We start from the raw sequence: 16107 nt of genomic DNA, 5'->3' as shown, positions 1-16107 counted from the left end.
TCTGGAACCAATACGGTGATGTCCAAGCCAGGTATTAATCAACCTCTGCATTTCTTTTTCTTTTTAAAAAATAAATTTAGAGTACCCAATTTTTTTTTCCAATTAAGGGGCAATTTAGCATGGCCAATCCACCTAGCCTGCACATCTTTGGGTTGTGGGGGTGAAACCCACGCAAACACGGAGAGAACATGCAAACTCCACATGGACAGTGACCCAGAGCTGGGATCGAACATGGGACCTCGGCGCCGTGAGGCAGCAGTGCTAACCCACTGTGCCACCGTGCTGCCCTAACCTCTGCATTTCTGAACAATTGATTGAACCTTGTATAAAAAACCCTCTCATCTACATTTTAGGCAGGGCGTTGAGCGAAAAGGATCTAAAATATTTTTCAATATTGGCCTCAGGAAGATCTTGTGTGACAGGTACAGAAAGGAAACAGCTTAATTGGTGTAGTGTTAAACTAAACTACCTATTCTTCATTCTAAATTTAAATGTGTCTAGTTCATGGGCAACTTATCATACACAATGTTAACACAAAATCATCCTGAAATGCAGCTTTTTAATTTGAATCTGTTTTAACTGTATAGTGGCTATTTGACACATTAAGAATAAAAACCTGGGACTTCTGGTAATGGCGGACGGGAGGCAGCCACACACTGGAGGGCTCCCGTTCGGGAATGGAATTTTCGGGGTCTTAACGCCTGGTCGCAGGGGCAACGGAGGCTGCAAAAGCAGTAAGAAGTCACAGTGAGGAGAGATGTCCAAGTTGGGGGAAAAAACGGCCGTGAAAAAAGTGGTTAATGGAAGTCTGCCGGGGAGTGGAAAGGTGAGCGCTGGGACTGCAAGGAAAGGGAGGCTGGGACACCAGAGGAGGCCGCATTGCCCAGGGCAAAACAAAAGACTAAGGTGATGGCCTTGGAACTTGAAAAACAGTTCACAAAGCACATGGAAGCAATGAAGAAGAAGATGGGGGCGGTATTGAAAGTGCTGATGAAGGAGGCGATTGCCCCGGTGAGGACGGCGGTATTGAGCGCAGCGGCGGAGGTACGGGAGCAAGGTGAGACACTGAAGGAAGTGGAAGAGGCATTATCACAGCACAGTGATCAACTCACCTCGATGGGGAAGGAGCTGCGGAGGGTGATAGAGACCAACAAGGGTTTGCGAGCCAAAATGGAAGACCTGGAAAACAGATCCAGCCGGCAGAATCTGAGAATCATGGGTTAGCCCAAAGGGGTGGATGGCCCGAGGCCGACGGAGTATTTTGCCACGATGTTGGCGGAGCTATTGGGGGATGGGTATACGAACTGAATCAGGCTCATAGGTTGTGGAGGCCTATACTAAAGGCGAGTGAGCTGCCAAGAGTTGTAACTGTGTTTTTCCGTAGGTACAGTGTGAAAAAGAAGGTCCTGTGCTGGGCAAAGCAGAAGGGGGAGATGCAGTGGGCTGGAGCTGGTATACATATATACCAGGACTTTATGGTGGAGCTGGCGAGGAGGCGGGCAGCCTTCAGCCGGGTGAAGAAGGCACTGCACATCAGCAAGGTGCAGTGTGGCATAGTATATCCAGCAAAGTTGAGGGTGACCTACAAATCCAAGGACTTTTATTTTGGGATGGCGGAAGTGGCGGAGTGGTTTGCGAAGGCAGAAGGACAGTGGCAGAATTGAGAATTGGGTCTGAGAGCTTGTCTTGAACCGATGTAGCCTCATGTAACTTTATTTTCTCACTGCGTATTGGTGTATGTACTAAATGAGTCGACGCTGTATATTTGGACAAGGGAGGAGTTGGGACTTTCATTTGCAATGACAGTTCTTTGGGGCTTGGGTGGGTATGCTGGGGTTATGTGCTAAAGGGGATTTCTTGGTTTTTCCTGGGACCGGGCAAGGGAAAGGAGACTCGGGCCAGGGCCTCCACGCTGGCTGGTTTAACTTTTTTTTAAATAAATTTAGATTACCCAATTATTTTTTCCAATTAAGGGGCTTTTTAGCATGGCCAATCCACCTACTCTGCACATTTTTGGGTTGTGGGGGCGAAACCCACGCAGACACGGGGAGAATGTGCAAACTCCACACGGACAGTGACCCAGAGCCGGGATCAAACCTGGGACCTCAGCGCCGTGAGGCGGTTGTGCTAACCACTAGGCCACCGTGCTGCCCTTGGCTGGTTTAACTTGACCAGTGAACGAGAGTGAGGTTGGGGGAGGGGCTGTGGCCATCGGAGCCTGGTCGAACAGGTTTCGGTGAGTCTAGCTGGGATGAAATGATGGGGGAAGGAACCGAGATTGGGGAGAGGAGTTTACAAGAGGAAGTGGAGAGGAGGAGTCTGGGAGGGAGGGTGGGGGTGTCTACAATTCACAGTACTCCTTCGGAGATTGGACGGCATTGAATATTGGGGGGGGGGGGGGGGGGGGTGGACTATATATGTAAATGGTGACCATAGACGATTCCTGATTCCTTTTTCTTTTTTTTTCCCTTGGGAGGTTTTGTTTTATTTGATGCTTATATTGTCAGGTTATTTGGGGGGTGATGGGAGGATGGGATCGTTGTTGTTGATAAGGGGATTGTCATTGTATTCGTTACCGTTTACTGTTTGTTGGTGGGGTGTAAATCTTGAAGAAAAGATGAAAATGGAGAATAAAAATATTTTAAAAAAAGAATAGAAACCTGGTCAATTTGACTGAGCATTTTTGTGTTGTAAAGGTATTTTTCTGAACTGATTATGGTGGGTGTTTAGAGCAGCCCAAATGCTCAAAAGACTTTTGATTTTTTTTTCACCATGTTTGACGCAGGGATAGGAGGTGAAGTTTGTGTTATGTGCTGGCCTCCTATGCATTCTTCTCTTTTCGTCCTGTGGGCTACAAACAGCAACAATGGCAATATTAATTTGGAGTCTGAAGTGCAATGCAAATTCACATCCTGGGAGGGTGGGCAGGGGAGGGGGAGTTGAATCTGGGACACAACTCAGGGCTACAAGACGAGTTTAACAAAGCTGATAATTCAGGAAAAAAAGGCAGATTAAATCTATTTTGGACAAGGAATGAATGTAAAACGTAAAGAAAAGCAGGTGTCAAGAATGGTCCATGGTGGAGTGCTGTTGAATAATTGAAGTTAAAAGGGATTAACGAGTATTAACAGGCATGGCACTGAATATACTCTTGTTAAACTGGGAAATGGACGCAAAGGGATATGCCAGAGCATAAACATGCCGTTTAGTCTGGAAGGGCAATTGTAAAAAAAAAAATCATTCTTGAGTGGGTGTCACTGGTTGGACCAGCAATTACTGCCCTTACCTGATTGTCCTAGAGAACGTTCATGAGGTGTAGGTACACCCACTGTGTTATTAGGGATGGAGTTCCAGGATTTTGACCCAATGACAGTGAAGGAACGGTGATATATGTCCAAGTCAGGATGGTGAGTGACTTGGAGGGGAACTTCCAGGTGGTGATGCTCCCACGTGTCTGCTGCCCTTGTCCTTCTTGATAGTAGTGGTTGTGGGTTTGGAAGGTGCTATCCATGTTCCTGCAGTGCATCTTGTAGATGGTATACACGGCTGCCACTGTGTATCGGTGGTTGAGGGAGTGAATGTTTGTGGATGGGGTGTCAATCAAGTGGGCTGCTTTGTTCTGGATGTTGTTGAGCTTCTTGAGTGTTGTTGGACTGCACTCATCCAGGCAAGTGGGGAGTATTCCATTACACTCCTGACTTGTGTCTTGTAGGTGATGGACAGGCTTTGGGAAGTGAGGTGGTGAGTTAGTCACTGCAGGATTCCCAGCCGCTGACCTATTCTGGTAGCCACAGTATTTATATGGATGGTCTAGTTCAATTTCTGGTCAATAGTAACACCCCCAGGATGTTGATAATAGCGGTTTCAGTGATGGTAATGCCATTCATCATCAAAACAGATGTCAAGATTTTCCAATCAACAAGAGCACCCACCAAGAGAGAACAGCGAGAGAGATGGAGAGAGACGCGCTCAAGTCAATGATCTACTGCCACCGTTACCAGGCAACAAGCAACATCTTCACTGTAGGATAGCAAGTCATCTGCAAACCCACAGCCAACACTGACATCCCATTTCTGCCTAGCCATCCGCAAGAAAGAATCATCCTTAACACAAAGAAGTACCCACAGAGATAGACAAGACAAAGATAGGAATATTCTGTGCACTCCACAAATAAATCAGTATACACCAAGATGCACTGGACAAGCTGTAATTTTCGATCTCATTTAACTTTTAAAAAACTTAAAAATGAGTGGATGGTTTGGCATCACTTCAGATAGTGTAATCAGGTTTCTCACCTGCTATAAGGGTTGTTCTGTGCACCAAACTGCAATGAATGGTTGCTGTTGCTGCCTGATCCTGAAGAAGGATTTCTGCCCATTATTCTTTCAGCATTAAATGATACAGTGGGGGGTTCTGCACTTTCTCCTGACAAAGTAGCTCGTCCCTGAAAGCACTCCAGAGTTTCTGTGAATAACAGGAGAAAGAGAAAAAAGTTGTAAGATTAATTTAAAGCACAAATATAATCAGAATGCACTGGAAATATTCAGCAGGTCAGGCAGCATCTGTGAAGAGAGAAACAGAGTCGGCATTTCAGGCTGATGGAAAAAATTGAAGGATAATGATAATAAGCTTTATTATTGTCAGAAGTAGGCTTACATTAACACTGCAATGAAGTCACTGTGAAAAGGATGTATTTGATTTTAAGCAAGTACAGAGAGAGGCAGAGAAAGATGAGCAGAGGGTAATGCAAAAGGGCAGGTCTGTGAGGGAAGGCAAGAGAGTGTAAAAGACAAACCGGAATATAGTGCTAGGCAAAAGCTGTGGATAACAGAACAGGTAAGAGAACATAAAGGTGGATCTAGATGAACTGCATCATAACCAGCATTAACTGTCAAATAAATAGAGAAGGGCACATTGTGAGCAATGAATACAGAAATTTAAGGCATACTTGGGGATGTAGCTAGATAAAGATAACTAGATTAAACAAAGCACATAGTGATATTTTGAAAGCTGCTGATAATAACCCAAATAAAAACGCTTTCTAACTAAAGCAACACATGGTGATTTCAAATAAATTGATTTTACTTTGAGAATGTTAATAAGTAATTAAGACAATAAATAGACTCCACGGACAATGGGCTGGATTCTCTGCAGCCCGACGGCGTAATCGCGGCCGGCGCCAGGGTGGAGAATCCAGTTTGATGCCGTAATCGGGCCCGGTGCCGGTCTGGCGATTCTCCGGGCACCGAAAATTGGTGTCACCGTGGAGTACGCCGCATCAACAGGGGCCCATTGCCAGAGGCCCACTCATCAATCCTCCGCTCCCGACCGGCCGAGTTCCTGACGTTGTGGAAACTAACCATCTATTCCCAGTCGGGATGCTCAAGTGGCGGCTGCAGACTCAGTCCGTGGCCACCCTGGTCGGTGGTGGGCAGATCAGAGACCTTATAGGCGGCCGGGGATTAAATGTGTGGGGGTTGAGGCTCGGGCACGTGGCCGATCGGGGAGTCTCTTTTCTCTGTATGGCTCTGCGGTCCGAGTCCGCCATGGAGCATGGTGTGGCCACTGGAGGTTGCCGCTGTGCGCATGCGCAGCCTCTGACCCGGATGTGCGGGGGCCGTATCTGCAGTAAAAGCTGCGAGAATTCATTTAACTTTTTTCAAGGAATTTTGGGAGTAAAACTCCACCTTTTTTACGCCGGCGTGGGGTCATAGTCTCATTTTGGGAGAATCCAGCCCAATGTCTTAATTCCTCACATCAATTTTTCTGACAGCTTAAAACATAAATAAACCAATCAGACTTTCCCTTATTGCATCTTTAGTCAAAAATGAACATTTTTATTTACCATGAGTTTTTTGAGAAGTTCTTTAAAATACAGAAATAATAGTTACTACAGATTTAAGTGTATATCAAAAGTTAATAATTTTCAAGTCTTGAAACTAAGTAAAAAATACTTATGTTCCCACATTTACTGCATTAATACCCCTGAACAGAAATAGCTGTAAATATTTGTTCAGTATACTCTTTTCATATTTCATCTGGTCTAGAGTCCAAATGCATTGTGTGAGATGTGTTGTATAATTTCTATTATGTCTACAAGCTGTTGAATTATAGCAGGTATTGATATTTTGCAGTCACTAGCCTGACTCTGAACCACACAAATCAGGAAAGACCCAGGTTCAATCTGCACTACTAGTTACCACGGTCAGGCCAGGTAAGGAAGGGAAAATTTAGTAGGGTTCCTGCCTAGATTGCCGTTTAGTGACCCTCTGCCTTGCTAGGTGTACATTTAGAATTGGCAAATCACTGCAAACACCCAGCTGCAATACCCCCATATTAAAATAGTTTGTTGACACTCAATCCCTATGATTAACACATGAAGAGTGAACATTTACATGTAGTGCTGTTGCATCACAGATGCCCATGCAAACTAGCCCTGCAATGAAATGAAAATGAAAATCGCTTATTGTCACGAGTAGGCTTCAATGAAGTTACTGTGAAAAGCCTCTAGTCGCCACATTCCGGCGCCTGTCTGGGGAGGCTGCAAGGAGTATATGCTGTCAGAAAAAGAGGTGGGGAGAAAATTAGTCATGTACATGATGTACAACTCATCCAAAGTCCAGGTTTGAATTGAACCAAGATTAACAGGATTAAGGTTTCCTACAAGTTTTAAGAATCCTTTCTGAAATGTGGTCTCAATTTTGTAACGGGCAGTCTCAACTCCGGGATAAGATAGCATGGATGGATAATACAAAACTGCGCTGTCATTTTGGAATGTAATTCAAAGGCAGAATATAGGGAGCATGCATCTTGTGGGCCTATATTTGACTTGGGAATGCTCAGTTTTGATGCCAAAAGTAGAAAATATTTCATTTCCCATCTTGATGAGCACAGAAACAGATTAAAGGAATACATGACCAGATCATAAGTTTACTTTGTTTCGTCAACCTGCTTCAGTAAGGAAATATATAAGGAACAGTTTAGATTTTAGAATGGCTAAGTAATGTTTCATCACTGAACTATTTTACTAAACTCTCTTGCAGTTTTGACAGGTACTTACAATAACAGCCATGCAAATACGTGAATTAAATAGTTTAAAAATAAAAATGTCATCCTTGACTGCACACCTAAAGTGCAAATTTACATACACCACAATGCCTACGTAAAGACTTCTGTCAATGTCAACACTCCACTATTTGTTTGGAATGTGCTACATAATACATAAATCCAACAGCAGTACAAGTAGTCAATTCAGGATATATTGCTGGAGGCTCACATTTTATATGAAGCAAATCAGACTTGTTTGACTTTGATCTTTGTTTTACAGTAGTCTATGTCACTGTTCAAGTACAATTAAGGCTCCTGTACTGACGGTATTCAATCAACAAAAGGGACACAGAATCTGACGGGGCCAAGTTGTTTGTCAAGGTTTGAGAAAATCCAATGAAGTGCTGTGTTCTAGATACAGCTTTAACTTTCCATTTTAATCATCCATTTCATTTCCTGATGTGCCACTGGGCAGAAAAGAATAAATAGGGTCACAGCACTCAGCAGAATCCGAGTCAATCCTGTTTCAAACAGAACATTGTGCAATGTCCCTCCGAGCTTCCTCACTTTCATCATCACGAAGAGCTCCATCCAGTGACCAGTCTGAGAACCAGCAAACTCTCACATAGGGTGCGGTAAGTAATTTGTAACGGGTTTTGCTGGAGGTTTCCCGTCGGATCTGCCGGCGAGTTCCCCACGCTATCTAACAACAATTAAGTCATCTCCCACACACATGGGCATTGCCCCATACCTTCCCAAGTGAGGACACTGCACTATGGGGTCCCTGGGGGAGGGGCCCTCTTCAGAGCCCCCCACATCACCTTCCTGGAACTCCACTTGTCACCCCCCCTCCTAGAGGCCCCTTCTTACCTGCCCTGCATCCCCATCCTTCATACCCCTCTCCACCCTCCTTTTATGGGCATGGTCCCCTTTTGATGCTTGCCAGTGCCGCCCTGGTGCCCTTGCACTGCCACCTGGGCACCATGGCAGTGCCAGGGTGGCAGTGCCAAGGTGCCCACATTCAAGGGGGAAGGCCAGGGGGCCGCCATTTCTGTGGACCAGTACTGAATGGTGCTGGTTGCAGCCTCTCTGGGAAGGCCGGTAAATCCCGGGTGGCTGGTAGATACCAGGTAAGTTTGCCTACGTAGGTTCAAATCCTACTTAGATGCGCTCTGTTTGGTCTTGTCCATTTTGGGTGGGATTCTGATTCCGATGCCTCGCAAGATCTGGGTAGATCTTGCAAGGCATAAAGACTGCCAGGAAGCCCGTGGGAGGCCTCCCTCGGCAACGCTGCATACACACTAAAGTGCAACGCTGCCGGTAGATCGTGCCCATAGAGGGGGAATGATCAATTTTGAGATTCAATATTTTACCAACTGGGTGTCGAGAAGTTTTTTTCAATTTTGTTTTAAGGGGCAATTTAGCGTGGCCAGTCTACCTACCCTACATATCTTGGGGTTGTGGGAAACCCACGCAGACAGGGGGGGGGGGGGGGGGGGGGGGGGGGGATGTGCAAACTCCACATGGACAGCGACCCAGGGCTGGGATCGAACCTGGGTCTTCTGCACCATGAGGCAGCAGTGTTAACCACTGCGCTACCGTGCCACCCGATTTTTTTTCAATTCGGAGGAATATTATATTACTACAGACAGATTATGCACAATGGTTTTGACGTCTAAATGGCTCATAACACATTTTTGAAAGGAATCCAGTAGATGGATTAGAGAGCAAAGCTTAGTTAAAGTGAAACAGCATGTAGGCGATGCTGAAAATGCATTTTTCTGTTTTGTTAGATGTAAAGGGTTGAGGGGTGTGTGGCCTAAGACAAGGGTGAAGGGAGAGCTATGAAAGGAGGGGTGGAAGAGAAGAGCAAGGAGTCGCGATAGCACAGAGAGGTGCAAGGACGTGAATGATGAAGCTGAACATTTGAAGGCAGAGGGAAGGGAAGCTGGACTATGGCAAGACTACATGAAGAGCTCACAAACAAGGTGGTCAAAGGGATACCACATCGTTCACTGAAATGGGATGCTCAAAGATTCCCAAAGAGGTGGGTAGAGACCCAAGTGGGCTAAGGGTACCTTATAGGAGATGGGCTCAGGCTGAGGGTGGTTGAGTCAAGGAACAGACTTCTTTTCGAGGCTGCTAGCCTTTTCCCTTTGGGATGCTGACATCTTGGAGACATCATATGAGTGTGCTGGACTGGTGTTTAAATATGGTGCCGGGATCTTTGAACCTGTCAGCCGAGAGCAGGCAGACAGATCAGCTTCCAGCTTGTCAGGAGAGCCAGAGGGGAACTTCCTTGTGTATAATTCAGCTTCTGAGTGCTGCATCTGGCGCAAGATCCCGCTAGACAGGTCGGCAGGACAGGTACCACTGGAGCTGCCCGCAACCGCACTTAATCTCAAAATGTGAGAATTCCCCCAATAGGAAACAGTCAAACATCAGGTAATTCTGATTCAATCAGGTTAATTGCATATATATTTGTAAATGCAACTCCACATCTTCCCAAAGGTAGAAAAAGGATTACTCCATATCTTGATGGAGAAATGAACCCCCTGATGTAATATTACACTGTAAATGTAAATGCCGCCATAGTCCCAGAGGACCATAGGCTGCTCTTCCCTTTGAGAGCTGACTGGTGGTGATTTAACCTGAGGGTCACCACACCTCAGGCAAGGCACAAATGAACCCGCACGGTTGGCGTTGCTCTGCATCATGAACCAGCCATCCAGCCAACTGAGCTAATCGATCAAGTGGTGGAAAGCTGATGAATGTCTGATGTGGGCTTGCCACTGGATCACGTAGCTTGGTGGCTCTGATGCCGGGAGATCCACATCAACTTATCCCTATGAAAGGAAAGGTGTCATATTTAGAAATCTCTGTTTAAAATGTGAAATTCTGCATGCACTCTTTCGGAAGGAGAACTGCAACTAAACAGACATTTAGCGTTGCCAGGTGTATGAACATCACAACAGAAACATTTTGAAGGTGCAGGCAGTAAAAATATTCACCTTTGTAAAAGTTTAGTCTGTGGCATCAAGAGATTAATATGATTTCAGAGATGTCATAATCCACCCTGCGCACCACGCATGGTTCAGAGAAAGCTTGTCATGCGGCCTCATCTAGGCCTTTTGGGTACGCAGAGAGATTCTATTTCGCAAAAACCAACATGAATTAACAAGACAGCTTGGAGGTCACCATGGAGGTGAGCAGTTGTCACGTCCATCCCAGGAACTGGGTCCAGTGTTGAAGAAAGATATATGACTTCTTCCGCACTGCAACATTGAGTTTGAGTTTCACACTGTTGAGAAGGGGATAAAAGACAGACAGGAAATTTAGGCGTTGATTACTTAAGTTTAGGATGGGCATTGAAGTGTAAATTGTTCCCCCTCACCAGCTTCTATAGTTGCATAGGCTGTATATTTGCATGTCACTGGAATCTGTATCTTGCTCCGAGCCTTATCCTGATTTCCTGAGAGTGAGAGAATTGGAAGGACAGCTGGGCAAGCTGGCATCTCCTGGGACCAGTGGGCAGTCAGGCTTTACCGGAGAGTTATCAGGAACTCCGTTTACCCATTATCTCTGGTTACAGTTGCAGTCTGCTGTACCCACAATTGCTGTAGCCGTTAGTCATCATTCCATTGATTGTTTTATTTATTTTTTAAAATTTAGAGTACCCAATTCATTTTTTCTAATGAAGGGGCAATTTTAGCATGGCCAATCCATCTAGACCGCACGGGCTGGATTCTCCACCCCACTGTGCCACATTTCTGCCTCGACCCGCTGACGGATTCTCCGTTACGCCGGCCAGTCAATGGGGTTTCCCATTGTGAGGCAGTCCCACGCCGTCTGGAAACCCCCGGGCGTTGGCAAAACGGAGCATCCCATCAGTGGAGAATCCCGCCCCACATCTTTTTTTATTTTTTTTATTTTATTTATTTATTTATTTTTTCTTATAAATTTAGATTACCCAATTATTTTTTCCAATTAAGGGGCAATTTAGCGTGGCCAATCCACCTACTCTGCACATTTTGTTTTTGGGTTGTGGGGGCGAAACCCCGCAGACACGGAGAGAATGTGCAAACTCCACACGGACAGTGATCCAGAGCCGGGATCGAACCTGGGACCTCAGCGCCGTGAGGCGGTTGTGCTAACCACTAGGCCACCGTGCTGCCCCCGCCCCACATCTTTGGGTTGTGGGGACGAAACCCACACAAACACGGGGAGAATGTGCAAACTCCACACGGACAGTGACCCAGAGCCGGGATTGAACCTGGGACCTTGGCGCCGTGATGCAGCAATGCTAACCACTGCGCCACCGTGTTGCCCAAGTTTTTATTTTTTTGGAATGATTTTATTCCAAACATATTAAAAAATACAAAACACAAATTAATAACATTGTCAACATCCCCCAGTGATTGTTTTTATGCTTCATTTGCAGGTTTGACTGCTGCAGAGTTGTGACCAGTCCCCATGTGTTCCACCTGTCACCTCCTCAGAGGAAAACAGTCGGGATGTTACATTTGTCCCCTGTACCTGGCACCAGCACAGATACACTCTGTGGGGAGCGGATCGTGTGTCGGGGTGTGGTCTCAGTCTGGTGAGTACCTCACAGCCATGTAGCCTATATCATTTGATGGTTCTTCTGAGGCACTCTGCAGGTTTTGTCAGGACCTTCCCAGTGACACAAACTCCTCCAGCAGCAGTGGCCATAGGGGACTCTCCTACATTGTTGCAGGAGATCATTATATGCCCTGGCCCATTCAAGCCAAAGGCTGCCAGAGGGCACCCACCACAGTCATCAAAGACCACGGGGCAGAGGAAGCAGTAGTCTGCTCCTTTCACATTTATAGATGTTGGGGATTAATTTCAATGCAGCACATGAAAAAATTCACTTTCACACAGTAAAGTAGCACTGGTGTTAATATTATGTTAAGGAAGATGTGTTAATGTCCCATTAAAATATTTTGGGATTTATTCAGTGTGTGCTTTCTCATGAGGGTCTCATGATGTTTCCCCTTCAGTGATGCATGATGTTTAATGTCCTGTGTTTAAGGGATACTGGCTGCTTGCTTGAAGATTGAGATGTGGATGGCTGTGAGATGAAAAGCATTGAGAGTTCTTAGATTCAACAATATGTGTCATCCATGGAAAAAGGTTGTTTATGTTATCTTGCTTAATGATGACGAGGTGGTTGGAAGTAGGTCAGTAAATGGTGGTCTCTTATCTCCTCTCATTAAGTTTCAGGGCACGGACATAGGCAGCAGCTCGCTGATGTGGATCGCCTTTCATGTTATTCTCTATCTCCCTATCCTCCTAGTCAGATGAGGCATCTGCTCCTCTTCTTCCTAAGGGCTGATGCTTTCAACCCCTCTGCATGGTGATGTTATGCAGTGCACAGTTCACAGCAATTATCCATGACGCCTTTTCTGGGTTATACTGGAGAGCACCCCCAGAACAATTGAGGCAGTGGAAGCGTATCTTCAGCAGATGATGGGTTACTCTATGATGTTCTTTGTTGTGCCGTGACTGGCACTGAACCCCTCTTCTGCTTCATTCCGAGGGTCTCTGATGGGTGGCATGAGCAATGCGTGGTGTTTGCCTATGATCCAACCCCTTGAATTGTGGCCTTGGTAAAAACAAGTGCAGCGCCTGCAAGTGTCAAATCATGTAAGCATCATGGCTCCTTGCGGGATAGTGAGTGCATACCTCCATGATTCACTTCATAGACACGGAGGGAATAGAATAATTTTCTGTTAATAAACACTGTTGGCTGCTCAGATCATGCCTTGATGGTATAAGGGTGCAGTGGGCTGGTTTAGCTCACTGGGCTAAATCGTTGGCTTTGAAAGCAGACCAAGGCAGGCTAGCAGCATGGTTCAATTCCCGTACCAGCCTCCCCGAACAGGTTCCGGAATATGGCGACTAGGGGCTTTTCACAGTAACTTCATTGAAGCCTACTCGTGACAATAAGCGATTTTCATTTCATTTCATTTCTCTTACACCTTGAACAGACAGAAAATCTGCAATGGCTGTCAATCCATTGCCTTCTAACCTGTTGCTCTCCTCCATCAGGAATCTTTTGAATTCTCCAGCCATCTTGTACAGTCCATTTGTCACCTCCTTCATGCAATGGTGAGTGGCTGCTTGGAAGATGTCACAATGTCACCTGTAGACCTTTGGAAAGAACTAATTGTACAGAAGTCAAGAGCTATAGTAGCCTTCAATGCCACTGGCATAGGGTGCCTACCATATCCCAGTGGACACAGGTTGTCCTGCACTATGGCGCATACTTCTATGATGGTCTCCCTGGAAAGGTGCAATCTCTTTGGGCACTGTCTCACTGACATTTGCAGATATGTCATCTTAAAGCTGTTTTGCCAGGATCTTCCCAGTGACCCAAACTCCTCTGGCAGCAGTGGCGCAATGAATAGCATCCCTGCCTCTGAGCCAGAGGTCCCACCCCAGGTCTTGATGGCCAAGGAAGTTGTGTTCATCGTGCTGCCAAACAGGTTGAGTGTCAATCTGCAAATCCTTCCAAACACGCCAAAAGCTGGTGGTAAGAGGGGAGACCCCTGGTCAGCCATGCTTGATGTGGAGTGTCGCTCCTCATGCTATCAGCCTCTGGTGACAGACCCGCGACCTGTTCCAGGAATTACCAGTTATGAAAACAGACGAAAATCTGCCTTAGTGCAGGAAGAGAATTGGAACTAAAATCCTGGTCATGTAATTCACTGATGCACCAGGGACCTCCATCTGCCTCGCTGCCTGGCCTCCTTTCATTATGCTTGTTCTTATTGATGGGCCACTTGCACTGATTCCTGTGCAATATGGTGTTCTTGTGTAATGCTGATCCTCTTCATGCAAGGATGAAGGAGTACAGGTTGAATGGCCGCCATTGTCAACACCCTTTGCCTTTCATTCAATGGGATTGACAGCCATTGCAGGCTTTCGACATTTAAAATTGCCTGCCTCTTAGGGACTCAGATATGTAATGCCACTTTAATGAGAGGTCCCTCTGTCCCAAGGCACTTGAATTGATTGAATTTTGCATTCAGTTTGAGGGAGAAATTAGTGGGTTTAAGACGAATGCATTAAATTTAAATAAAGGCAATTATAAAAGTATGAAAATAGAGCCGGTTAAAGTTAACTGAGAAATTAGGTTAAGGGATAGGACAGTAGAGATGCAGTGGAAGATATTTAAGGAGCTATTTCATAACACTCAGCATAGACACATTCCAGTGAAAACTGAATACTCTAGGGGAGGAATGCACCATTTATAGCTAACTAAGGAAGTTACGGGTAGTATTATATGAATTAGAAGCAGTAGGTCACTTGGCCCCTTAAGCCTGCTCGATCATTCAATAAGATCATGGCTAATCTTTTTTTTAAAATGTTTTTATTCTCCATTTTCACATTTTCCTCCAAAATTCCCACCCCACCCCCAAACAGTAAACGGTAACAAATACAAAGTCAATCCCCTTAACAATAACAACGATCCCATCCTCCCACCACCCCAAACAACGGCCCACCTGTCAATATATGCATCCAATAAAACAAACTGTCCCACGGTGGAAACAAAAAAACAAAGGAGAAAAAAGAAAGGAGTCCGGGACCGCCCATGGTCACCCTAGAGTCCACTCCTTTCTCTTCCCCCCCCCCACCCCTGGTCACCCTAGAATCCACTCCTCTTCCCCCCCCCCAACACCCCTGGTCACCCTAGAATCCACTCCTCTTCCCCCCCCCCCCAGCCCCTGGTCACCCTAGAATCCACTCCCCCTGCCCCCCCCCCGCACACTCAACGCCGTCCAACCTCCGAAAGAGTACCGTATGTGATACCCAAGAGTTGTAAACCCCCCCTCCCCTCCAACTCCTTCCGCCCACTACCTCTTGTAAAACTCCTTCCCCCAACCTCGGTTCCTTCCACCCAACTTTCCACTCTGGCTAGATCACTCGGACCCTGTTCTGCCAGGCTCCGATGGCAGCAGCCCCTCCCCCCACCTCACTCTCATTCACTGGCCAGTTTAAACCGGCCAGCGCGGTGGCCCCCGCCCGGGTCCCTTTCCCCCTTGCCCGGCCCAAGGAAAGTCCAGAAATCCCCTTTTAGCACGCACACCCCACATATCCACCTACACCCCAAAGAGCCCTCGCTTCGAGTGTAAATCCCATCACTTCCCTTGTCCAACTATATACACCATTGGCTCCTTTAGCCCATACACCCGGACGCAGAGAAACAAAAAAAAGAAGAGACAAAAAAGAAGAAAATACAGTCCTGAGGTTACATCGGCACATGGCCATTTCTCAATTCTGCCACAGTCCTTCTGCCTTAGCAAACTCCTCCGCTGCTTCCGCCGTTCCAAAATAAAAGTCCTTGAGCTTATAAGTCACCCTCAGCTTCGCTGGGTATACAATGCCGCACTGCACCTTGTACAGTACAGTACCCTCTTCACTCGGTTGAAAGCAGCCCGCCTCCTCGCCAGCTCCACCATAAAGTCCTGGTATACACATATACCAGCTCCAGCCCACTGCACCACTCACTTCTGCTTGGCCCAGCACAGGACCTTCTCTTTCACACAGTACCTATGGAAGCACAAAGTCACTACTCTTGGTGACTCACCCGCCTTTGGTAAAGGCCTCCCCGACCGATGAGCCCGATCCAGTTCATATCAGGAGGGATCCTCCCCCTCCCCCAATAGTTTCGCCAGCATAGCTGCAAAATATTCCGTCGGACTCGGCCCTTCTACTCCTTTGAGCAGCCCCACAATCCTCAAATTCTGTCGCCTGGACCTGTTTTCCAGGTCTTCCAAATTTCCTCGCAGATCCTTGTTCACCTCCATCGCCTTCCGCATCTCCTTCCCCATCGAGGTAAGTTGATCACCGTGCTGCGCCACCGTATCCTCCACCACCTTCAGCGCCTCCCCTTGCTCCCGCACCTCCGCCACTGCACTCGCCACCGCCGTCGTCACCGGAGAAATCGCCTCCTCCACCAGCACACTCAAAACCTCCCTCATCTCCTGCCTCATTGCCTCCAGGTGTTTTGTAAACTGCCTTTCGAATTCT

The 16107-nt window shown here is 46.6% G+C and overlaps 1 protein-coding gene across 3 annotated transcripts in view; it reads right to left on the bottom strand.

The window, feature by feature from the left end:
- The window catches only part of LOC119971744 (WD repeat containing planar cell polarity effector), a 248136-nt gene that overhangs the window by 26204 nt on the left and 205825 nt on the right, over positions 1-16107 (bottom strand). For all 3 annotated transcript variants that reach the window (XM_038807780.1, XM_038807770.1, XM_038807790.1), the window contains one exon: positions 4296-4464. In XM_038807780.1, coding sequence (XP_038663708.1) covers positions 4296-4464 — 169 coding nt within the window. The remainder of the gene's footprint in view (positions 1-4295; positions 4465-16107) is intronic.

The sequence above is a fragment of the Scyliorhinus canicula genome, chromosome 1, assembly GCF_902713615.1.
Source record: "Scyliorhinus canicula chromosome 1, sScyCan1.1, whole genome shotgun sequence".
Classification (NCBI taxonomy): domain Eukaryota; kingdom Metazoa; phylum Chordata; class Chondrichthyes; order Carcharhiniformes; family Scyliorhinidae; genus Scyliorhinus; species Scyliorhinus canicula.
The sequence above is the reverse complement of the archived record's forward strand: the minus strand, read 5'-3'. Positions and strand labels throughout refer to the sequence as shown.